This window comes from Dasypus novemcinctus, chromosome 4, assembly GCF_030445035.2.
Source record: "Dasypus novemcinctus isolate mDasNov1 chromosome 4, mDasNov1.1.hap2, whole genome shotgun sequence".
Lineage (NCBI taxonomy): Eukaryota > Metazoa > Chordata > Mammalia > Cingulata > Dasypodidae > Dasypus > Dasypus novemcinctus.
In genome coordinates this window covers 10,960,702-10,986,288 of record NC_080676.1, presented here as the reverse complement: position 1 = coordinate 10,986,288, position 25,587 = coordinate 10,960,702, and the positions used below count along the sequence as shown (strand labels likewise).

Below are 25,587 nucleotides of genomic sequence, written 5' to 3'. Positions count from 1 at the left end.
AAAACTGTCTTCCACAGCAGCTATGCCATTTTACATTGCCAACAGCAATGAATAAGTATTTGTATTTCTTCACATTCTCTCCAACACTTGTAATTTTCCATTTAAAAAAAATAGTAGCCATTCTAGTGAGTGTGAAATGGTACCTCATTATGGTTTTGATGTGCAGTTCCCTAATGGCTAAGGATGTTGAGCATCTTTCATGTGCTTTTTGGGCCATTTGTACATTTTCTTTGGAGAAATGTCTGTTCAAGTCTTTTATCCATTTTTAAATTGGGTTGTCTTTTTGTTGTTGAGTTGAAGGATTTCTTTATGTATTCTGGATATTAAACCCTTATCAGATATGCCCTTTACAAATATTTTGTCTCATTGTGTAGGTTGTTATTTTACTTTCATGATAAAGTACTTTGAGGTACAAAGGTTTTTTAAATTTTGATGAAGTCCCATTTATCTATTTTGTCTTTTGTTGCTTGTGCTTTGGGTATAAAGTCTAAGAAACCATTGCCTAGCACAAGGTCCTAAAGATGCTTCCTTATGTTTTCTTCTAGGAATTTGACATTTCTGGCCCTTATCTTTAGGTCTTTGATCTATTTTGAGTTGATTTTTGTATATGGTATAAGGTGGGGGTCCACCTTCATACTTTTGTACATGGACATCCAGTTTTTCCAGCACCATTTGTTGAAAAGATTATTCTTTCCAATTTAGTGGTCTTTACCCCCTTATCAAGAATCATTTGGCCATAAATGTGAAGGTTGATTTCTGAGCTCTCAATTTTATTCTATCAAAATCTTTTTTTAACTTTTGTTTATCAAAGAAACATGCATTGCTTTTGTGTAGGAAATTAGAAAGTGTGTATTTTATATGCTCAAATATACAAAGAACATTTCTGGAAGGATACTAATAAATTATTAATAGTGTTTTTTTCCTAGAGAATTGTATTGTGTATTTGGGTCACCAAAGGAGAATATTTTGCTTTTCATTTCATAATATTTTATAAAGTTGTAGTTTTTTAACATATAATAATTTTCCTTTTTCATAAAATGATTATTTTTAATAATATAAGTAGCACATTACTATGTTTTAAAATCAAAATCCAAATATAGGAAGAAATTAAATACATTAAAAGTGATCACACATCACATATATATATGCTTTTTTAATGCTGCATACTAGAATGCTTCCACTGTATAGTCATATCATGGTTTATTTAACTAGTCCCATAATAATCATTCTTTGCTTTTGCATACAGTGCTATGGTGAGCATCATGCAGTGTTTTCCTATGAAAATATATGTGTGTTCTAAGTTAGCCAAACTGTGAGGTTGGGAGCATAGTCCTCCAGAACTGCCAAGTCTGCCCAAGACTTTTGACCCCAACTGTGGGAAGTTGGATGCAGTTACAAAGTTGAGGGAAGTATCCACTCAAGATCACCAACTGCAAGTTTGGGGGTTTCCCAAATCCACCTTCAGTTTAATAATTCATTACAAATACTCATAGAACTCCCTGAAAGCTATTATACTCATGGATATGATTTATTACAGGGAAAGGAAACAAATTAGAACCAGCCAAAAGGAAGAGATGCATAAGGTAGAGTCTAGGAGGATTCCAAACATGAGACTTCCATTGTCCTTGACACATTACACTCCTTGCACTGATGTGTGACAATATGATGCAGTACTGCCAACCTAGGAAACTCATCTGAGCTTCTGTGTTTAGAATTTTTATTGGGGCTTTATTCATTGACATGGTTGATTGATAAATTGTCCACCTAAAACCTCCCCCACCCTTGTTAGATTGACATAACATGCCCTGAGGAGTCCACTATGTGTCACCTTGTTAGCATAAACCATCAGGTTTTGTCTGAGGGTCCCAACATAAATAACAAAGACATGTCTTTCGTAGTCATATTTTGCTAAATTCTTTCCCAGTTTGTGGTTCTCTTTTTAAATTTGTTTATGGCTTTTGCCATAGAGAAATTTTAAATGTAAATGCCAAATTTATAAACCTTTTATAACTTTTGATTTTATCCCAATGTCATGATTTCCTTTTATTTATACATTTAGCCCTTTCGTTCCTCTGAAATTGATTTTTTGTGGATAGTGACTTATTTATAGCAAATTTCCTTTTTAAAGCAATCTTTTATTGGCTTAATTATACATGAGAAAGATAATTTGTCATCAATCCATGGTCTTATTTTTTTTCTTTTGATAAAATTGTTATCTTCGAATGGTTAATCATATATGTCACATATAAAATATTACGTGGACATTTTGTTAGGTTTATACAGAAATTATGGCAGTTCTAAAGCATGATGACCAGCATACCATAAGTACCCAAGACAGTGCGTCTGATTTGTGTCAACTCAGTACACAGACTGTGTTCTCCATGCTTGATCATCTCACACAGTGGGCAAGGCACAAATTTCAGGCTCTGAATGCAGAGAAATTTCCACAGAGCAAATCAAACAGAGATAAAGTAGACTCAAAGGGTAAGTCCAAATTTGTATTTATTTTTTTCTCCTTGCATTTACTAACCACCTCCTCCTTGCAGCAGTTCTATAAGCATTAGCTAAAAAGAAATCCGTTTTTCCATGGGTATCTTTTTCTTTTATGGGTGATAGTGTAGGCTTTTAATTGGGAAAAAGCAATGAATTTATACTCAGTAGACCTCTAAATTCTTACTCTCACTTTGTTGGCAAGGCACATACCTAATTTTTCATTCTATAAAATTAGGTTAATATTATCTCCTTTAGAGGATTGTTAAGAGAATTAGATGAGGTGTACATATATAAAATAAATAAGATGTTAATATTATTATTAACCTACCCCTCTCTCAACCCATTTACTCTTTGTCCCCTCATCACATATGTATAGTCTGCTTTGTTCTTTTTCCCTTCTTGTGAATTATTAATCTTTTTTCATATTTAAGTCTTAAATTTCAAGGAAGATTTTAAAGTTTTATTCATTTCATGTTATATGAAAAAACTTTTTATCCTTTTCCCCCTTGTTTCTGATAGTGTTTGGCATCCAATAGGCTTTCCCAAACATACTTAATACGTTTGTGTTTTCTCTGTGATATTACAGCTCCCAGTAAAGTGACTAAAAGGGGAATCTCATTTAGAGCGGCAAATTACACCTGCCAATCTGCCCCTGTGACATAAGCATTTAATGAGAAGAATGATATTCATCAGATAGTAGTGAATATTTTTACTCTCTGAAGAATTTTTTTCTCCCATGTTTGCAGCAGGCAGATGGAATATGTAATCCTTTTCCTTCTTTTTATTTACGCTGTTCTCATGTTTGACATAAGAGGACAGCACATGATTTTCCTTTCTAAGCTTTAGGACTATTTGGGAAAAAATCAACTTTCTAAAAAATCCTTTAAAAGGCTTTCACTACACAGTTCTTAATTTGTAAGCATCTCCCTCTTGTCCATTTACCTATGAAAGTACATACTTTCCTATTGTTAAGCATAACCATTAGTTATTTTTCTAAACTTTTCTGGACTTTCAAGTAATTATCTATTATGAAGAATGTTTTTCTTTGCAATATGATTAATTATTAATATATTTTCCATTAATTTAACAATTAAACTTTTTCTACATGTCAAAATGGTGCTGTAAACCAAATACAAACTCTGTCATCATTTCTAGTCACATTGCACTGAAACGTCCAGCTTTTAAAGAATTACATTTATAATGGCTGAAAAGAACAGTGTCTTTTATTTCTTATAATTTGAAATCATCTACACATTTAGAGTGAAAGAGCTTATGTTAAATAAATTTTCTTTTAATTTACTGTCTTGAATATTTAAATTTTGAAGAAATAAGTTTTCAATGTTTTGCATGCCATTAAATCATGTTGGGAAACGGACTGTGGCCCAGTGGTTAGGGCGTCCGTCTCCCACATGGGAGGTCCGCGGTTCAAACCCTGGGCCTCCTCGACCCGTGTGGAGCTGGCCCATGCGCTGTGCTGATGCGCGCAAGGAGTGCCGTGCCACGCAAGGGTGTCCCCCGCGTGGGGGAGCCCCACGCGCAAGGAGTGCGCCCGTGAGGAAAGCCGCCCAGCGTGAAAAGAAAGAGCAGCCTGCCCAGGAATGGCGCTGCCCACACTTCCTGTGCCGCTGACGACAACAGAAGCGGACAAAGAAACAAGACGCAGCAAATAGACACCAAGAACAGACAACCGGGGAGGGGAGGGAATTAAATAAATAAATAAATCTTTAAAAAAAAAAAAATCATGTTAAAAGTTTTAAACAGGGATTCTTCAACTGGACTTCCTCATTTAGACATTCCCAACCTATGTCTTTTCCTAGATTCTTGAAAAAATTACCCTACCTTGTTTGTGATTTTACTGCTAGGGCACTTTTGCTTTTCCATTTCTATTGTAATAACTGATATTGTATATGTTGCAACACAGGAAAAAAAGAGGTTGTTAACAAAGAATTCAACTTTTAAAATAAAAAAAAAAAGAAGGCAATTTTCATAATTCTGATCTTCCTTTATTAAGAGCTATGGCCTATCAATATTTTTATCATTATCAAAAAATAACAACTCATCTTTGTGTCTTTCTAAATTTTAATATAGGTTTCTATTTTGTCCTCACAATAACATTGTAAGGAAGGCAGGGCAGGTACTAATATTTCCCTTTTATAGATGTAGAAGCAGAAATTCAAAAAAAATGACTGTCCAGGGCTGGTCAAGTAATAATGTTAGATTTGGAGCAAGAACCCTCTGAGCAATCATCCTGTTGATAGCTGCATACCGAAATGATACCCTGGTACATTTAGATTAATTTATTTAGTAAAATAAATTGAACTTAAATGCTTAAAATTTCACTAAAATTTCATCTTATAAGTCTTTAATTACTCAATTATCTTTTTGTAATCTAGTATCTGCTGTGGATTATGAAGACTATCAGAGTGTAACTCGTTTTCTAGACCTCATACCTCAGGATACTCTGGCAGTAGCTTCCTTTCGCTCCAAAGCATACACACGAGCTGTAATGCACTTTGAATCATTTATTACAGAAAAGAAGCAAAATATTCAGGAGCATCTTGGATTTTTACAGGTTTGAAATTTACATGAATTTAGTAACATTGCCAGTCATTTATGTTTATATATGTTAATTTTATTGAGCATCTAGTGTGTGTTAGACACAGCCCTTGAGAAGCTTACAGACTAGTGGGGAGAGATAAACATGAAGTCATTGTACTATCTTAAGCACCGTGATATAGGTATGCCCTGAGGAAGGACACTTAACCGTCCTCTAGGTAAGTGGGTGGGTAAGCTGGGAATCAGGAGGGATTCCTAGAGATGGGTCTTAGAGAAGTTTCCCAAGTAACTGAGAGTGTTTGAACCTGGGAAGTACCATGGTAAGAATGTCATTTTAGTTAAATGCCTGTGGCAGTTGTGGAGGAAGGATTTGAAAGGGATATGATTTATGGCAAAGAGGCCATTACTCTTCTCCTAGTGTGAAATGTGGGCCTGGATTTGGGGGTGGGAGGTAGGGAGATGTATTTATTAAGTCAGAAATCAGGCAGTATACCTGAAGATCTTGGTGTATAGGGAAGAAAAAAATAAGGGCAAGTGGGGGTAATATAATGGGATTAAGTACGAGATCAAGATTAATGGTTTCTTTTTTAAGTCAATGAGAAAAGTGTGCTGAAGGAACTAGAAAAATCTGGAGATTATATTCTTAGAATGAATTATTAACCCTTTTGTGCCTTTGTGTTCTTCCTTGTCCAGCTTTGAGTCTATCACTTATTGTTAAAATCATTCCCTTACAAACATGCTCAACTGCCTCCTCCTCTTGCTGTGTTGTACTCACTTTGTAAAATCCCCACTCTTCATAAGGTCACCCAACTGCTTTCTCAGTATGTGCACATAAGCAAGCAAACATTGCTTACCATTTTCACTTTAGATGCATGATCGCAAACATTAGGAGAACTCTAACACTGCCTTCTGTTCTGTGTTTCTCTAGTAAATCTGCTTCCCATTCTTCAAGATGACTACTTTACTTTTCTTCTTTTCTCAGCTTCTACCTCACATACTCTCAACTGATGTCCTTGCTTGATCATTCAGAAGATTGAAGCCAAATCCCCACCAAAATTCAGTCCTCCTACTCATGATCTCAGTCTCAAGGATTCTACACCTTAAAATATTCCTTTCTCCAGTATCATTAATTTGTCTTCCTCAACCAGAGTATTCTCATCTGTATATTGACATGCTTTGGTATCTTCTACTTAGCTTTTTTAAAATTCCCTTGGTCTTGCATTTTCCTTTATATATTTGCCACCACACTTTTTTCCCTTTACAAATATTCACTTCCTATCCTCCCGTTCATTCTGCACATTTCAGCAAGGCTTTTCTTTCTCTACTTCACTGACATTACTCTTGCTATGAAAACTAGTGGCTTCCATGTTACCTAGCCCAATAAATATTTCTTGGTCCTCATTTCTTAACCTCACAGCACCATTTGACTAATCCTTTTTTTTTTTTTTAAACATTTGCTTTTCTCCCACATCTGGGATACCTCATTCTCTAAGTTTCTTCAACTTTTCTTATTTCTCCTTACAGTTTCATTTACTGACTCTTCCTGGCCAATAAATATAGAAAAACTCTAGTCTCTTCCTCGGTCCTCCTTCCTTCTTGCTTTCTTATTTCCTAGATCATTTCAGCCTCAGTATCACTTTTGAACCTAGACTTGATACCAATATATTAAAATGCTTATTTATAAAATACTTGAAAATTTTTAAAAATGCAATAAAACTCTTGCAATATATAAGCGATTCTCAACAGAATTTATCATCATTTTGATTCAAAAAGAGTTTCAGGACCTTCAGGTTCTTTACAACCCTCATTATCAATAATAGTTACTGGTACTGATTTGTGTTTAAATGAAATAAGGGTATTGAGGTTAATAGAATATGAGGAAATAAGTTTATAATTTTACAGTGAGTCTGCATTAAATATTTACTAATGTTTAGTATTGCTTTGAGGAAAAAAATTTCCATATTCTCCTTTCACAAGATTTTACATTTTTATTCCATTTTTGTTTTTCCCCATTAAATTGTTTTTTAATTGGTTGAATAAAGAAATTATATGCTGCTATGCATGAACCAGATGGAGTGGCTGGAGTGAGCGCAATTCGAAAGGCAGAACCATCTCTAAAAGAACAGATCCTTGAACATGAAAGCATTGGCTTATTGAGGGATGCCACTGCTTGTTATGACAAAGCTATTCAGCAAGAACCAGACCAGGTAATAATAGAAAACAACATAATGATAAGAGTCCTGTACTAGGAACTCTGGAAAAATCTTGGTTTCAGTCCTGTTTCTACTGGTGTCACAGTGTATCTGGAAAATATTTAAATCTCTCTGATCTCAAGTTTCCTGGTGGATAAAATTAGAGAATTGTGCTAGACAGTTCCCATGTAAAATTTCTATGACCTTAGAAATGCTCAAAATGAATGGAATTTATTGGGAATATATTTATATTAAACTGTATATAATAACTAAAATTTATATAATTTTAGTTTGCTATTAAAGATAAGACATTCATCAATTTTTAACAAAGTCTAAGAAACATTTTCACATTTTACGTACATCTCCACTCATCTGCCTGCAAATCTTTGAAATGCTCCCTTAAAATCACTGATACACAATTTACCAATAGGGGTATCTTATATGTCTCTTGTCTGTTGGGACAGCAAAGGGGTTTAGAATCGTTAACTTATAATCTTGGCTTAGATTCTCTCTAATTTGGGGTATTGCTTTTTTCTTATATTTGATGTGTTTATTTACTGAGAAGCTCAAAGTACAGTCTTTGTTTTTCACAATCTTATTTTCAGTTTCAATATTGCATAAGCCTTTTTAACATTTTTGTTGCTAATGCTCAAAATCCATGTGAATAATATTGTGAACTTTGAGTTTTAATTTTTATTTGAGAAATAATGTGACAAATACCTTTAAACAAAATATTAAAGCAGAGCAGTTATATCTCAGTGGTTGAGCACCTCCTTCACATGTATGAGGTCCTGGGTTCAATCCCTGGTACTGCCTAAAAAAACAAAGCAAAACAAAATTTAAAAATTCTGAAAAAAATATTAAAGAGTGTTTGTTACTTTTGTATTGGCTGAAATGAGAATTACACCAAATCTTCAAAAAATAATAAATTCAATCTTGAGATTCTTTTAGGTTGTCTGTATCTTTTTTAAATTTCAAAAATGTTAGGACATTGGTAGGGAGCTCTGCCATAGGGCCAAGCAAGTCAACTGCTTATCTAAGAAAGGTGGGCACAATGAGGTAAATGGTATTTCGTAATGATATGTTAAAACTATTTTTGGTACCCAAGATATCTGAAGTAACAATATTTTAAATATTTTTAAACTTCCAGATCATTCATTATCATGGTGTAGTGAAGTCCATGTTAGGTCTTGGTCAGCTATCTACTGTAATCACTCAGGTGAATGGAGTGCATGCTAACAGGTAATAATTTCTAAAAGGCACGATTTTCTTTGGTTATTATATCTGAGTAGGAATTTTTAATTAATGACTTGGGTTGACTTAAATTAGTTTGACTTTATGGCAGTGACCTTCCAGAATCTACCTGCTGTTAGTGAGGCTCATGCATGCACTTTGTAGACCTCCAGAAGGTATCTGCTTACATAATCAGGACTACTTATTTTCTATGTTAGGAAGGGAAGAGCTTTGTTTTTGTTTTTTATATCTTTTTTTTTTTTTTAAGATTTATTTATTTAATTCCCCCCTCTCCCGGTTGTTTGTTCTCTGTGTCTGTTTGCTGCATCTTGTTTCTTTGTCCACTTGTGTTGTCGTCAGCAGCACGGGAAGTGTGTGCGGCGCCATTCCTGGTCAGGCTGCACTTTCTTTCGCGCTGGGTGGCTCTCCTTACGGGGCGCACTCCTTGCGCGTGGAGCTCCCCTACGCGGGGGACACCCCTCCGTGGCAGGGCACTCCTTGCGCGCATCAGCACTGCGCATGGGCCAGCTGCACACGGGTCAAGGAGGCCCGGGGTTTGAACCGCAGACCTCCCATGTGGTAGACGGACGCCCTAACCACTGGGCCAAGTCCGTTATGAAGGGAAGAGCTTTGTATGTGATTTATGGAATATCATTCTAGACTGTAAGAGTTGATTTTCCCTAAAAAATTGATAAAAATGAAAGAGCCTTCCTTTCCAAAAGAAAATGGCTTTATTATAGCAAACCAATTTATGCATTAAAATAGCCATGCTCTATATATGTGTAGCAAAGATTAAGGCTGAACCATTCATCCAGTCTGGAGAATAATGGTGACGGGTGACTCTGCTCTCAAAGCTGCTTTGCTCTGAGAGCAAAACCCCTGTTCCTTCATGTATTTACCAGACCCTAACTTTGGTTCCAGGTTGTGTTATCTGGTCAATAGACAATGGCATCTCAGTTAAAAGAACACATAGGCCACTGTTTTTAGTTAGACCATTCTGAAGGCAGCTTCTTCTAAGTACAGTTTATGTAAGTTCTGATCTGTAATTCATAAAAACCACAATTCTACAGTGTCTTGAGAGCAGAGAAGCCCACCACTGGTCACATAATATCACAGTTATGGTATTTCTGAAAGGATGGGGAAAACTTTGCTGAAGCAAGAAAATAATAGTTGTATGTTATATATTTGTTTCTCCAGATTAGTTGAGAGAATTAATGAATAAAGAGATAGCAGTAATTGGGTTAGCTCTTTATGGCTCAAGCTGAATTTCTTATTTTCCTTATGACACACTAGACTCCCTTTGTCTTCTCTTTGAGTCTGGTATACATAGAACCATCCTGCTCTTTGGGCTGTGATAAGGCAGCTGTCAGTATTCAGGGAAGGGATGCTGTATCGTATACGAGCATGTAGTTATTGAGGGGACATGTGTTCCTTGGGGCAAATCTTTGTTTGCATTTAAACAGATATTTCTCAAAAATTATTGACAGTGCTTGATCTACACAATCACTGGTTTTAATGAACCTGTTCATGTAGAGACGTTCTCAAAGCCTTATCATCACTGCCCTGTTTGGTACTTCTTGGTATAACGCTGGATATATCGCATCCTCTATGGATAGCCATTTGCTTGCTGCTTATTCTACTCAGAATATTATCCTGAAAGTCTGATATTTTGACTTCTGATGATAAACTTGTAAAGTCATTCAAAGTTAGACTTCCGAAAATTACATTTATGTTGTATTTCTTTTAGTCATTCTCTAAATAGTTTATGTTGGTGTTCATATGTTCATATTTGGAATTAAAAAGTACTCAATATTTATGCTGCTGTTTTTATGTTTTTAAAAATTAAAAAGGATTGGGTCTTTTTAATACACTTTTTACATGTTTTTACTATAGAAGGAGCAAGGAGGACCTTTAAGGGAGATTGACATATTGATACCAGCCTCTCTGTTTTCTTACTTAATAGAATAAAATGAGCCTTTCTGTGTTGTTAGATAAATAGAAAAAATGTGCCTAGCCCAGGTTCTAGCATATAGCAGGTGATAAAATGATATAATTATAAAGAAAAAACATGGGGAAAGTCTAGCTGTTTCTGTGCAGTAATTATTTAAAATAACACTGACCATCTTGGTATCTCTTAAGTGGAATGCTTAGAAAAAAATTAGATTATTTCAGATTGATTTTTCAAACTAAAATTTTAAAGTGACTGGAAACATTAAAAGAATAGGCATATATTTTAGGTAGCTAATTTTGTATTCTATGCTATGTCATTGACACATCATTTGTAACTTTTTTATGAACTTGGTATCAGGTGTCCAGTGTCCCCTTCAATTTCCCATGACCCACCACACTGGCTCCTATATTTTTGTCTTTAATTTAATTTAAAATCTTATTAGAGTTACTGATCTCCAAAACATATGCCTGTACTTGACTCTTTTTTTTTCTTGCCCTTTATTCAAGTTAAGCATGCAACTACTCTTAAAAGTAGGCTTTGTAATTTTTTTGGTGTTAACTCTGCTCAAATATTGGCACAATTTAATTTGTCAAGGAATGGCATTTTTAAATGACGTTATTAGAAATTGTCAAAAATGTTTTGAGAGGAATTAAAAGATTAAAATTTTCTGGGTGGTGTTTGGATAGAGATAATTATTTTATATCTAAATACAAAATGCAATACAAATACCAAAATAGTAAATAGAGCACATATATAAATCTTTAAATGACACTTTAAATTTAAATAAATAAAAGGTCAGTTGATGTGGGTTTCTTTTAATAGGTCTGAATGGACAGATGAATTAAACACTTACAGAGTAGAAGCAGCTTGGAAATTGTCACAGTGGGATTTGGTGGAAAACTATTTGGCTGCAGGTAAAATTACTTCTTAAAATGTAAGCAGCTTTCACATGCTATAAATATTAGGACCTAAATAGCTAAGCAACATTAAAAATTAGTCTTTCAGCCTATTTCATGATTGACTTGTTTCTTGTATAAAGTAGAATGAAATCATCTGCTCACTATTTCTCCTGAGCAGTTTACCAAATGAAATAGAACTAGCTTTTAGACCCAGCTACCATAACATTTTTTGACTCTTTCATTTGTTTTCAGATGGGAAATCTACAACATGGAGTGTCAGACTAGGACAGCTTTTATTATCAGCCAAAAAAAGAGATATCACAGCTTTTTATGACACGTTGAAACTTGTGAGAGCAGAACAAATTGTACCTCTTTCAGCTGCAAGCTTTGAAAGAGGCTCTTACCAACGAGGATATGAATATATTGTGAGGTATTTTGGGGTTTTTATTTTTATATTGCTAGTCTATAAGTGTCATATGACAGACTTGGAATCTTTTCATTAGTATATAATTCTTTAATATGTTTGGTACATCTGCAGAGCTACGCAAATTGATCTTTCATTCTTTTTACCTCACCTATATAGTTGTTTTAGAAAATGTTCTAACATTTCTCCTTTTAATTGGAAAAACAATGTTGACTTCTGTAAGCAATAACAAAATATCTTAGATTTGACCTCTTTTATTGACATAATTTACTTTTTATATAACTAACAAATAATCTAGACCCCTTGATTTATAGTATAACTAGTACTGTACCTAGCATATTGGTGGTCAGTACTTGTTGCATCCCTTTCCATCTTCTCTTTTAGAAATGCCTTTGACATTTACCCAAAAAATATAAGCCTTCCATTATCAAAAAGGAATATTAACTTTTAGACTTGGAGAAGAAAATGATGGTAAACATTTTAGGTCTGTTGAGTCACCTAAGGAAAATTATGAAACAAATGTTATAATTGAATTATAATGGATTTAAAAGATATTTAAGCAGTTTCTTTTTTTACTTAACAGAATTTACTGTGTTTTCTATCAGCCCTCTGATAACAGTTTACTAAAACTAGCAGTTGGACCACTGAGTTTCATTCTGTTCTATAGCATCCTTCTGCCTTGAATAATAACTCATAGCCACTGACCTTGATATAAAGGGCAAAAAAACAAATGTGAATTATTAGTTTCCATTACTCTTAGGAAAAAAAAAATTCAAAGTGCTTTCATGTTATTGGCATCTACTATTTCAGGCTCTCTAAGAGTAACACAAGCAGTATATTCAGATATTTCATGTTGTTTTATAATGGATTAATATTTTCTTTCATTTTCATGTATGTGGCAAAGTTTGATTTTTATACATTTGATTTAGTTTTATATACCCCTCTCCTATTTAATCAATAGGAATTTGGGGACCACAGCAAAGGATTAAATATTTAATCAATATTAATGTTGTTTATACCTAATTTGAAGATATGTTACTATTTGTTTACCAAGAACATATATTGGTTAAAGTTCTTCCAAAGAAAGCTGCACATTTCAGATTCTTTGTGACTGATTTATGTGCTTTATATATGAGATTGATAAGGCTGAATGTGGTAATGTTTTAACATAGATTTTATCTATTCTTAGATTACACATGTTATGTGAGTTGGAGCATAGCATCAGATCACTTTTTCACCAGTCTCCAGGTAACAGTTCTCAGGAAGATTCTCTAAACTGGGTAGCTCGACTAGAAATGACCCAGAATTCCTATAGAGCCAAGGAACCCATCCTGGCCCTCCGGAGGGCTTTATTAAGCCTCAACAAAAGGTTTTTCACATTCTTTTTTTCATGTCCATTATTTTGAATTTAATATTATATTGGCAATATTTGTATTTTTAAATTTTCTGTCCAAATATATTTTTGATTAGTATATAATTGTCAATTGTCAAGGCTACAGTGAAATGAATCTTGAACATAAGAATCATGTTTATATGCAATATATCTTTTTTTAATGTTTAAAAACTTATATATGAAAAGTAGTGATATATGTTAAGCAAAAAGTCTTTATAGATTACAATGGACAACAATGGAGCACTCTAGAAAATTTAAAAACTAAAATAAGTGTTTTTAACAAATTCATCTTTGATTTCTTTAAAATATATATTGAGAAGTTTCCATGTTGGGAAAAGATTTTGTTGTTGTTGTTGTTTTTGTTTTACTTAGGCCAGTAATTTATTCAGGTAGGGAGGGAAGAAAAATGGGAGAACATAACAGAAAGTAACAGAACAGGTGTCCCAGGTGGTGAGGAAGATGATGAAAAGGGATGAAGAGGGCTAATTTACAAGCTACAATTCCCTGTTATAGATTATAAACTCCCAGGGTTTACTTGTGTGAGCAGGTGGCAGAGGAAAAATGACAAAATCAAGATAATTTAATAACACTTAAATGCTCTTTTTCCCTTTGTTTTGTCAAATTCCTTTAGACCAGATTACAGTGAAATGGTTGGAGGATGCTGGCTACAGAGTGCCAGAGTAGCTAGAAAGGCTGGTCACCACCAGACAGCCTACAATGCTCTTCTTAATGCAGGAGAATCACGACTTGCTGAACTGTATGTGGAAAGGGCAAAGTGGCTATGGTCAAAGGTAATGGCAAAGAGAATGCCATCATGCATGGGTATATATATATATATGCACGTTCTATTGAGGGTTACGTATTCCTTCCTGCAAAGGTCCAACTGAAAGAAGATCCCTAATCCAAATTCAGTACCTTCTTTTTCTGTTACTTTTTTTGTCATTTATTTACCACATTGTGGCAGAAACTGTTTCTTCTTCTCTGAGGTCCCCAAGACTGAAAATGAAGTTCTTTCAGTTTTTATCTGTCTTCCATTTTCTTGAGGAATGTGCCCAACACTTAGTTTGCTTTTGCCTTCTCTATGCAAACAGGTTGCACTTATCAGGCACTCATTAAATATTTGTTAAATGGATGTAACACTGCCTTTGGCAGATAATAAGTTGTATGCAGACTCAAGATTCACTCCTAATCTAGCCTACAAGGAGGGACCTAGCATTAGAAGAGAGGTTCTCAGCAGCCCCGAAATTAAAGCTTATAGTAATGAAAAGGGGGGTGTTAAATAGCCGAACTACTTGTAAATAAAGTATGTAAAAAGTTTTGTCTCAGATTTAAATGCTTCTTTCTTACATATCTCCTCATGCTTGTCCCCAATTTAGAATTAGTATTAGGTACAGCATGTTCTGAAATTAACAGTAACTATAGTCAGTGCCATTTGTGGTTGCCCCAACTTTATGGTGTCTGAGAAAGGACAATGGAGGAGCTTTTTCCTGGATAGAAGGTAAATATGATAATTCAGTCTGCGTTAGTCAGTACCTGATAATTGTATGAGCTAGTTAGTCTGTGTATTGTAATACCTTAAACTTAATATGTTCAAAATGAAATCCATTATGTAACACTCAGTACCCCTTTCTCCTATATTCCCTATTTTCCTGACTAGGGCTCTATTCCATCCACTCATCTAAGATAGAAATCTGGGCTGTCTTCAATTCCTTCCTCTTCCTCACATTATCTTAGTTTGCTAGGGCTATTATGACAGAACCACACATTGAGTTGGCTTAAAGTACAGGAATTCATTTCCGCAGAGTTTTGTAGGCTAAAGTCCAAAATCAAGGTGTCAGCAAGGCCAAGGTTTCTCCCCTAAGTCTGTAGCATTCTGTTGCTAGCTTGCTACAATCCTTGGAGTTCCTTGGTTTGCATCTCTGCCTTCTATTACATGGCAGACTCTCTCTCTTCTATTTCTGTTTTTCCCATTTCTGCTGTATTCTGGTATCTGGCTTCTACTGACTAATTGTGTCTGAATTTACTCTCTTTATTAGGTCTCCAATATTATGTATTAAGACTCATCCTGATTCTATTTGGCTACAACTTAATAATAACATCTTCAAAATGTCCTATTTTCAAAAGGGTTCACATCTGCAGGAACACAAATTAAGATTAAGAGCATGTCTTTTGCTGGTGTGTGTGATTTAATCTACCACAGAGACTAAAGTTTTGCTCTTTTGCTTTAGAAATATCTTTTCAATCCCTTCTCACTTATTTATTGCCACTGCTTTAATTCAAACGCTTATAATTTACAACCTCTTTTTTAGTCTTTTTTAAGAGCTCACCATTACTCCATCTAGAATCTGCATCTTTTTCTGCCTTTTTTTCCTACAAGGGTGATGTTCACCAGGCACTAATTGTTCTTCAGAAGGGTGTTGAATTATGTTTTCCTGAGAATAAAACCCCAACTGAGAGTAAAAACATGTTAATTCATGGTCGAGCTATGCTACTAGTAGGCCGATTTATGGAAGAAACAGCAAACTTTGAAAGCAACGCAGTTATGAAAAAATATAAGGTAAGTATATATATAAAGTGCCATTTCAATTAGAAATTCAGTGAATCATTTTTTAATTTGGGGGACTGAATAAAATCATTTTAAAGTCCATGTGGAAGAAGACAGGTATAAAAATAGCCAGTAAATTTTTTTTTTAAAACTTTTTAATGAGTAAACAGGATAAGTACATACATTGAAGAATGACCACAAATAAACACTCATGAAACCACCACCCAGGTCAATAAGTAGAATATTATTAGCACTGCACAACTTCTCCTTCATGCCCCACAATAATCACTATCTTCTCTCTCCTCAAAGTTAACCATATCATAACCTGAAAATTTTTGAACATAAACAGTATGTACCTTCCTTAGAAAGTATTGCACTTTACATAAACGGTGTTGTAAGCTATATGCTTCTAAATTCCATGGGTCAAAGAAAAATATTGCAAGGGAAATTAGAAAATATTTTGAACTGATTGATAAAAAATAAGACATATCAAAACCTGTGAGATACAGCTAAAGTCATTCTTAAAGGAAACTTATAATTTTATTTATATATCTTAAAAGAAAATAAAAACTAAAAATTATTGAGCTAAGTATTCATCTCAAGGAGTTAGAAAAGGAACTTAAAAAGAAAAAATAATAAAGAATTTAGAAAAAAGGAAATAATAAAGATAATAGCAGGTGGCTAGAATTTCTGGGCACACATTATCCTAGAGTAAATAGAGCAAGTTATCCAGAATCTGCACTCGGAATCCCCTGTGTCTTTCACTGAATACCCAGCTCAACCAACATGCATAGATCAAAACTCCATGAGACCTGGGGAAAGAAAAATTATGGAGGATCTATAATAAGAACAATTTTCAGAGCTCACACAGTGCTGAGGATTATTCATAATCCTACCACTCAGACTAGAGAGACCTTGTAGCATATATGGAACATTCCATAGGGACTCCAGAAAGATGACCCCTTAGAAATGGGGCCACATTAGCCCTAGACTAAGGTGTATAAACACCTTAAAGCAGCATTAAAACAAGCTTTTAAAAAAACTGAGCTGATTTGCAAGTAACTTTACTGCCTGCCAGAATAAAGTTAAAAATTTAACACTATTTATTTTTTTAAAGATTATTTATTTTTCTCCCCCTGCTACCCCAGTTGTCTGTTCTCTGTGTCCATTTGCTGTGTTCTTCTGTGACTGCGTCTATCCTTATCAATGGCACGGGGAATCTGTGTTTCTTTTTGTTGCATCATCTTGTTGTGTCAGCTCTCCGTGTGTGGGGGGCCGTTCTTGGGCAGGCTGCACTTTCTTTTGTGCTGGGCGGCTCTCCTTACAGGACGCACTCCTTGCGCATGGGGCTCTCCTACATGGGGGACACCCCTGCGTGGCATGGCACTCCTTGCACACATCAGCATTGTGCATGGGCCAGCTCCACATGGGCGGGTCAAGGAGGCCCGGGGTTTGAACCACAGACCTCCCATGTGGTAGGCGGACTCCCTATCCATTGGGCCAAGTCCGCTTCCTTTAACACTCTTTAAAGGAATGCAACAAAGTCCAAAATTCAACAACATAAAATTAACAATGTCTGGCATCCAATTAAAAATTGCTTTCCATAAGAACATGTGACCCATTAATGAAAGAAAAATCAGAAACACGGAAATGACAGAGATGCTGAAATTAGTAGAAAGGACTTTAAAACAGCAATTGTAAATAAGTTCCATTTGTTTAATAATATGGAAAAAAACATGAGCTTGATGAGAAAAGAAATGGAAGATATAAAATAGCCCCAAACAAGACCAAGAGAATATGCTAGTGTTTAGACCAAGGCAGTGTTGAGTTCTGTGAAAAGTATGTACTAGGACCCCAGTCCTTGCTCCCTTGCTTGCAAGATGATGCTGTATCATCTAAGTGCATCTCATAAAAAACTATACCATACTAAAGGACAGTGATAACACGGCAGTTTCTGAAGCCATGCTTTCTGCACTTTATAATCCCAGTTGGTAGGGGAGACCTTCTGAATTTATTCCAACTTGTGAGTCACACAAAATTCACCAGTACTTGACAGCAAAATTTGATAGCATACATCCCAGGTCTCCCATCTCTGCCTGAGCACTGAACCCGGGATTGCGGAAGAGAGTGATGCCCTCATGATGCCAACTTTTTAGGTTCAGTTTACTTTGTTATATCCCTAACTCCCTGTCATGATGACCAGAATAGCTTCTTTTCTTGCCTATACATGATATAGACAAAATTTCTCAGAGGAAAGGATAGAGACTCATTATTGTAACATGGCATGGAGATCAGAAAGGGCTTATATTTTATGATTCCACTTAATATGAATTAAGCAGGATAGGCAAATCCAAAGAGACAGAAAGTAGATTAGTGGTTGCCAAGGCCTCAGGAAAGGGGAAAATGAGTAGTAACTGCTAATAGATAATGGCATTTCTTTTTGGGGTAATGAAAATGTCCTGGAATTAGAAAGTGGTGGTGGGTGCAAAACTTTTTGAATGTACTAAAAAACTATGTTATGTGAATTATATCTCAAATAACTGTTATTTAAGAGAGAGAGAGAAACCCAAATGAAACTTGATTTCAAAAAACACTTTTTTTTTTGCTACTTTATATCACATCTCAAATTATTTTATTAAAAAGTAACATATTACATGAATATTTAGAGGGCAGGAAAAGAAAGAAAATGGCAAAGGATTTTATGAGGTGGTTATTTTCTTCCAAGAAAAATTGGAAGATTGTGACCTCAGGCAATCCAAGGGAAGAAAATGTTTCAAAAAGAAAGTGAACTGGACAAAAAAGCAGATACTAAATGAGATCAGAATTGGAAAGTATCTCTCAAATTTAAGGAGCTCCTGAGAAGCAGATGTAGCTTAAGTGACTGAGCTCCTGCTTCCCATGTACGAGTTCCTAGATTTGATCCCTGGTACCTCCTAAAAAAAAAAAACTAATGAAAAGACCAACTCTTACTGGGGAGTGAATGTCACTCAGTGGTTGAACACGTGCTTCCCATATACAAGGTCCTGGGTTCAATCCCCGGTACCTTCTTAAAAAAAAAAAAAATTAAGGATTTAATGGAATGGTGAAGAAGCTTGAAGTCCAAAAGAAAGAGTTTGAGGAATGAATGTGAAGTTGAGAATTCTTTTTATAAGCCTGAGAAGGAGTAGAGTAAGAGGGCAATAACTTCCTGGGAGAATTTGAAGAAAAATAAGATATGTGACTTTTTTAACCATAATTTTTATGCTTTGAAAGTCCTGTCCTCTTCAGAAATTTGATATTTGACCTTCTTTGGGGATTTTTAAAATCCTTTCTACATGTACATGTACATATACATATAAACTCATCTATAAAATACTTCAACTCATCTAGAAATTATTTTGCTGTATCATATAAAGTGGTTATATACTTGATTCTTCCCCTAAAGAGCTAATTAATTATCCCAGCCCCATATCATGTTGACCAGTGGACAACACAGCAGAACCAGCCAGCCATCTTGAGGGAACCTTTGTAAGAAATCACAGAAAATATCGATATCAAAGAGTTAGTCTGTCTTCGATCTTTCCCTGTCTAGACATGAGTCTCATACTTTTGATCCATAATCATTTACTTATACCATCCTTCCCAGCATAGTTAGGGATTTTCTAGGTAATTATCCTGTGTTTTCTTTTACAGGATGTGACCTTGTTCCTGCCAGAGTGGGAAGATGGGCATTTCTACCTTGCCAAGTACTATGACAAATTGATGCCCATGGTCACAGACAACAAAATGGAAAAGCAGGGTGATCTCATCCGGTATATAGTCCTTCATTTCGGAAGGTGAGTATGAAAGCTGGCATATTTGCGGATTAGAACATGAAGAGACTCCTGATAGTGAATTGTTACCATAGATCTTATTATCATATTGAAAATGTTTTCTGCTTTAACACTGATTTGACCTATCACACTAGATGAGATGTGAATGTTTTCTTTATAGAATTTCTTCTCTGCCTTTAAAAATTGATTTTTAGTGGGAAAAGTCTAACATGCATATATTTTAAAAAATTCAACAGTGCCAAGAAATTGCAATGAATATAAATATCCTTTCCATTTCATATCTCATTTTCTAAATCTTCCTCCCTAAAACTCTAGGAGACATAAAATCTAGTATATTTAATAGTTACATTTAATTGCCAAAGGAATATTTCATTCTAGCTCCTTTTGCTAAGAAGTAGCATATGAAAATTACTGTGAAAATAGGCCTATAAAAAGATCTAATCTCTTAAACTCCTTAAGAGTGTTGAATTTCATGTTTTAGTTTAAATAATCAAATAACATTGACTCATTCCTACTGTTTATATTTTCACAAATTAATTCCTGAGAACTAATAACGAATGGCACTGAACTGGAAAATTCACAAATATGTGGAAATTAAACAGTACACTTTTAAACAACAAATGTGTCAGAAGAAATCACAAAGGAAGTTAGGAAATATCTTGAGACAAATGAAAACGAGACTACAACATACCAGAACTTATGGGGTACAGCAGAGGCAGTGCTCAGAGGAAATTTTTAGCTATAATTGGAGAGCAAACTAAACCCAAAGTGAGCAGAAGAAGAAAAGAATAAAGATTGAAATGGAGATAAATGTAATAGAGAATAGAAAAACAGGGAAACAGACTTGGCCCAGTGGTTAGGGTGTCCGTCTACCACATGGGAGGTCTGTGGTTCAAACCCTGGGCCTCCTTGACTCGTGTGGAGCTGGCCCATGCACAGTGCTGATGCGTTCAAGGAGTGCCGTGCCACGCAGGGGTGTCCCCTGCATAGGGGAGCCCCACATGTAAGGAGTGCGCCCCGTAAGGAGAGCCGCCCAGAGCGAAAGAAAGTGCAGCCTGCCCAGGAATGGCACCGCCCACACTTAAAACAGAAGCGGAGAAAGAAACAAGACGCAGCAAACAGACACAGAGAACAGACAACCGGGGAAGGGGGGGCAATTAAATAAATAAATAAAATAAATCTTTTTTTAAAAAAGAGAGAGAATAGAAAAACAATAGACTCAATAAAACCAAAGGTGGTTCTTTTTTTTTTTTAATTGTATTTCTTTGAAGATGCATAGATCACAAAAAATGTTACATTAAAAAATATAAGAGGTTTCCCTATACCCCCACACCCCACCCACCACTCCTCCAGCATCAACAACCTTTTTCATCATTGTGGCACATTCCTTGCATTTGGTGAATACATTTTGGTACACTGCTTCACCACATGGATAATAGTTTACATTGTGGTTTACACTCTTCCCCCAGTATATTCAAGCAGGATATATAATGTCCAGCATCTGTCCCTGCAGTATCATTTAGGACAACTCCACGTCCTGAAAATGCCTCCACATCACATCTCTTCTTGCCTTTCCCTGCCCTCAGCAACTCCCATGGCCACTTTCTCCACATCAGTGCTACAATTTCTTCCATTACTAGTCACAATAGTTCTATGGTAGAATACCAATAAATCCACTCTAATCCATATTTTATTCAATTCACTCTAATCCATATTTTATTCCTCCATCCTGTGGACCCTGGGATGGTGATGTCCACTCCACCTCTATATCAGGAGGGGGCTTAGATCCCACATGGTTGATGGATACGATTCTCCTGCTTGCAGTTGTAGGCACTGTCAGTTCCCTGGTGTGGTGGTTGACCAACTTCACCTCCCTATTAGCTGACCTGGGTAAGTCCAAGAAACTGGAGAGTAAGAGTTGCAACTCTGCAATAATACTGACAAAACTTTAGCTAGACTGAAAAACAAAACAAAAGAGAAAGGAAGCAAATAACAAAAATCAGAAATGAAAGAGAGACATTATTACCAAACTTCCAGAATAAAAAGGATTATAAGAGGATATTATGAACAATTGCACACCAACAAATTAGCCTAGATGAAATGAACAAATTCCTAGAAATGCATAAATTACCTGAACTGATCCAGGAAGAAATGGACGACCTCAATAGACCAATAGCAAGTAAAGAGATTGAATCAGTAATCAAAAACCTCCCAACAAAGAAAAGTCCAGGACCACATGACTTCCTTGGTGAATTTTACCAAACAGTCAAAGAAAAATTAACACCAACCCTTCTCAAAGTCTTCCAAAATTGTAGAGGAGGGAAAAGTTCTTAATTCATACTATGAGGCCAGTATCACTCTTCATACCAAAGCCAGAGAGAGGTACCACAAGAAAAAAAAATTACAGACCAATATCCCTTATGAATATAGGTACAAAAATCCTCAACAAAATATCAGACTGATTCCAACTGCATATTAACATGATTATATACAATGATCAAGTAGGGATTATCCCAAAAAAACAAAAGAGGTTTGACATAAAATAATCAATCAATGTACTACACTACAGTAATAGAATGAAAGGAAAAAATCTGCATGATTATCTGAATTCAAACACAGAAAAGGCATTTGACAAAATCCAACACTCTTTCTTCATGAAAAAACTCAGAAATCTAGGGATGAAAGGGAACTTCTTCAGCATAATAAGGGGCTTATATGAAAAACCTGAAACTTAATCATACTCAGTGGTGAGAGACTGAAAGTTTCCCCCCTAAAATCAGGAACAAGACAAGGATGACTGCTATCACATTTCCTTTCAGCATTGTGCTGGAAATGCTTGCCAGAAAAAATAGGGAAAAGAAAAGAAAAAGTAAAACTACCTATTCCCAGATGACTTGATCCTATATTTAGAAAAACCTGAAGAATCCACAAGAAAACTACTAGAGGTAATAAATGAATTCAGCAAAATGACATGGTAGAAGATTAACATGCAAAAATCAGTTGTGTTTCTATATACCAGCAATGAACAATTTAAAAAGGAAATCAAGAAATTAATTCCATTTATACTACCAGCTAAAAAAATAAAATTTCTAGCAATAAATTTAAGCAAAGATGTAAAGGACTTGTATGCAGAAAACTACATATCATTACTGAAATAAAGAAGACATAAATAAATGGGATATTCTGTATTGGATTGGAAACCTATCTATCGTAAACTGTCATATTACTATCATTAATATGTCATTTCTTCCTAAAGCGATTTACACATTTAACACAATCCCAGTCAAAATGCTAAAACCTTTCTCTGCAGAAATGGAGAACCTAGTCATCAGATAATAATTGGAAGAGCAAGGGACCCTGAATAGCCAACACCATTTTCAAAAAGAACAACACCATTTTCAAAAAGAAGTGTGGAGGACTCACACTTCCCAATTTCAAAACTTATTACACAGCTACAGTAATTAAAAGTGTGGACAGACCTAGAACAATGGAATCAAACTGAGAACACAGGAAAAAGCCCTCACATCTATGACCAATTGAATTTTGACAAGGCTACCAAGTCCACTCAGTGGGGGAAAGTATAGCCTTTTCAACAATTGGTGCTGGGAAAATTAGAAATCCACATGCAAAAGAATGAAAGTGGACCTTTACCTTATACCAAATTTTAAAAATTAACCCCAAATGTAGCCAATGACCTAAATAATAGAACTAAAACTATGAAACTCTTAGAGGAAAATAAGAAAATATTTTCAGGACGTTGTACTCAGCAATAAATCTTTAGACTTTCCATCCAAAGCATGAGACAACAAAAGAAAAAATAAATTGGTCTTGATCAAAATGTAAAACTTCCATGTATTAAGGATATTATCAAGAAAATGAAAACACAACCAACAAAATAGCAGAAAATATTTGGAAACCATATATCTGAGAAGAGTTCAATATCCAGAATATATAAAGAACTCCTACAACTCGAAAACAAAATTCAGCAACTCAGTTAATTTGGGTAAAGGACTTGAATAGATATTTCTCCAGAGATATACATATGGCCAATAAGCACATGTAAAGTTACTGAACATCATTTGCCAACAGTGACTTGCAGTTCAAAACCATTTCAAGCCCAGTGTAATTAAGGGCTATTATTAAAAATTAAATAACAAGTACTGGCAAGGATGTGGAAAAATATGAAACTTCATGCACTATTGGTGGGAATGTAAAATCGTGCAATGACTACAGAAAACAGTTTGACAGTTCCTCAAAAATTTAAATATAGAGCTACCATTTTACTTCGCAATCCCACTTCAAGTATATACCCAAAGGAATTGAAAGCAGGAACTTGGACAGATATTTGTACAATAATGGTCATAGCAGTATTATTGACTAGCCAAAGGTGGAAGCAACCCAGATACACATCAGCTGTGAATGGATAAAAACAATGTAGTATATACATAAAATGGAATCTTTTTCAGTCCTGAAAGGGAATGAAGTTATTTTATGGTACCTGCTACTGTATGGATGGACCTTGAAAATATCATGGTGAGTGAAATAAGTCAGAGACTTAGGGATAGATATTGTATGATTCCACTTGTATGAAATAGCTGGAATATGTAAATTCATAGAGATGGAAAGTGGATTACAGGTTACCAGAAATGAGGGAAGAAGGGGAATACGGAGTTAATGTATAATGGGATAGGGTTTCTGTTTGGGTAATGGGAAAGTTTGGTAATGGATGGTGGTGAAGGTAGCACAACATTGTGAATGTGCTTAGTCCTGCTGAATTGTATACTTGGAAGTGGATGAGATGGGAAAGTTTATGATGTATATATGCTTCCACAATTAAAAAGAGAAAGAAAGATTCTAAAGGGATAAAACTGCTATATGTAAAGCATAATCTGGGCTGAATCTAATAATGGAGGAAGAAAATGCCCAGGTGGACATTAATGGGACATATGAAAAAAATTGGAATATAGACTGTAAGCTTTTATGTTAAATTTCTTAAATTTGATAACTATACTTATGGTGGTTACATTAGTGAATATCCCTTTCTTCGGAAATGTACATGGAAGTATTAAGCATTCAAGAAGCTTGGTATATACAAACTACTCTTAAATATTTAGAAACGGATGGATGGATGGAAAGAGAAGGATATGGCAAAGGGCCAAAGTAGCAAAATGAGCAAAATGTTAAAATTTGGTGGATCTGAGAATCTGGGCAGGGATTGGTGTTCACTGTATGGTGGTGTATTATTTTTGCAAGAGTCTTGTAAATTTGAAATTATTTTAAAAATTTATTAAAGAAAAGTAGTAATGTCATTTCTTTTTTTTCTCTATTTTTTTTAAATGTTACATTAAAAAAATATAAGAGGTCCCCCAGATACCCCCACCCCCCCAACCCACTCCTCCCACATCAACCTCTTCCATCATCATAAGACATTTACTGCATTTGGTGAATACATTTTGGAACACTACTACACCACATGGATAATGGTTTACATTGTCGTTTACACTCTCGCCCAGTCCACCCAGTAGGCCATGGTAGCACGTACAGTGTCTATCATCTGTCCCTGCAGTACCACCCAGGGAAACTCCAAGTCCTGAAACTGCCCCCACATCATATCTCTTCTTCCCTCTCCCTACCCTCAGCAGCTACAGTGGCCACTTTCTCCACATCAGTGCTACAATTGTCATTTCATTCATTCTCCTTACTGTACTTATGTTCTATTTAAAGTTAGCTATTATTAGGTACTTTGCAGTCAAATATTTCCAGGAATTAAAGCAATATGTGCTATCAGATGTTAAGATAGCAAGATTTGGCCAAACCTTTCTTCCCAAAATAGAATTCACGTTTTATAAATGCAAACCAAATTTTATTTTTTAGTGCTTATTAATGACTTTTATCAAGGCAGAATTCTTGGCATTTTGGCATTTTGAAATGAAGCCATAGCAAAGGAGAATTAGTAAATGCAGTTTTTCTTTTTTAAAATGAGTAACAATGTTCATTTGTTCTTCATTCCTGGTATGTATCATGTGCCTTGTTACACAGAATTTATTCAATATATTTATTCTAAACCTCAGAATTATTTAGAGTCCGCT

At 35.1% G+C, this 25,587-nt stretch overlaps 1 protein-coding gene across 2 annotated transcripts in view; it reads left to right on the top strand.

Moving 5' to 3' along the window:
* Positions 1-25,587, top strand: part of ATR (ATR serine/threonine kinase) — a 137,683-nt gene that overhangs the window by 86,409 nt on the left and 25,687 nt on the right. For both annotated transcript variants that reach the window (XM_004459229.5, XM_023588982.3), the window contains exons 27-36: positions 2,274-2,484; positions 4,887-5,065; positions 7,092-7,256; positions 8,392-8,483; positions 11,248-11,339; positions 11,577-11,754; positions 12,938-13,117; positions 13,773-13,932; positions 15,519-15,698; positions 19,359-19,501. In XM_004459229.5, the coding sequence (XP_004459286.1) occupies positions 2,274-2,484; positions 4,887-5,065; positions 7,092-7,256; positions 8,392-8,483; positions 11,248-11,339; positions 11,577-11,754; positions 12,938-13,117; positions 13,773-13,932; positions 15,519-15,698; positions 19,359-19,501 (1,580 nt within the window). The remainder of the gene's footprint in view (positions 1-2,273; positions 2,485-4,886; positions 5,066-7,091; positions 7,257-8,391; positions 8,484-11,247; positions 11,340-11,576; positions 11,755-12,937; positions 13,118-13,772; positions 13,933-15,518; positions 15,699-19,358; positions 19,502-25,587) is intronic.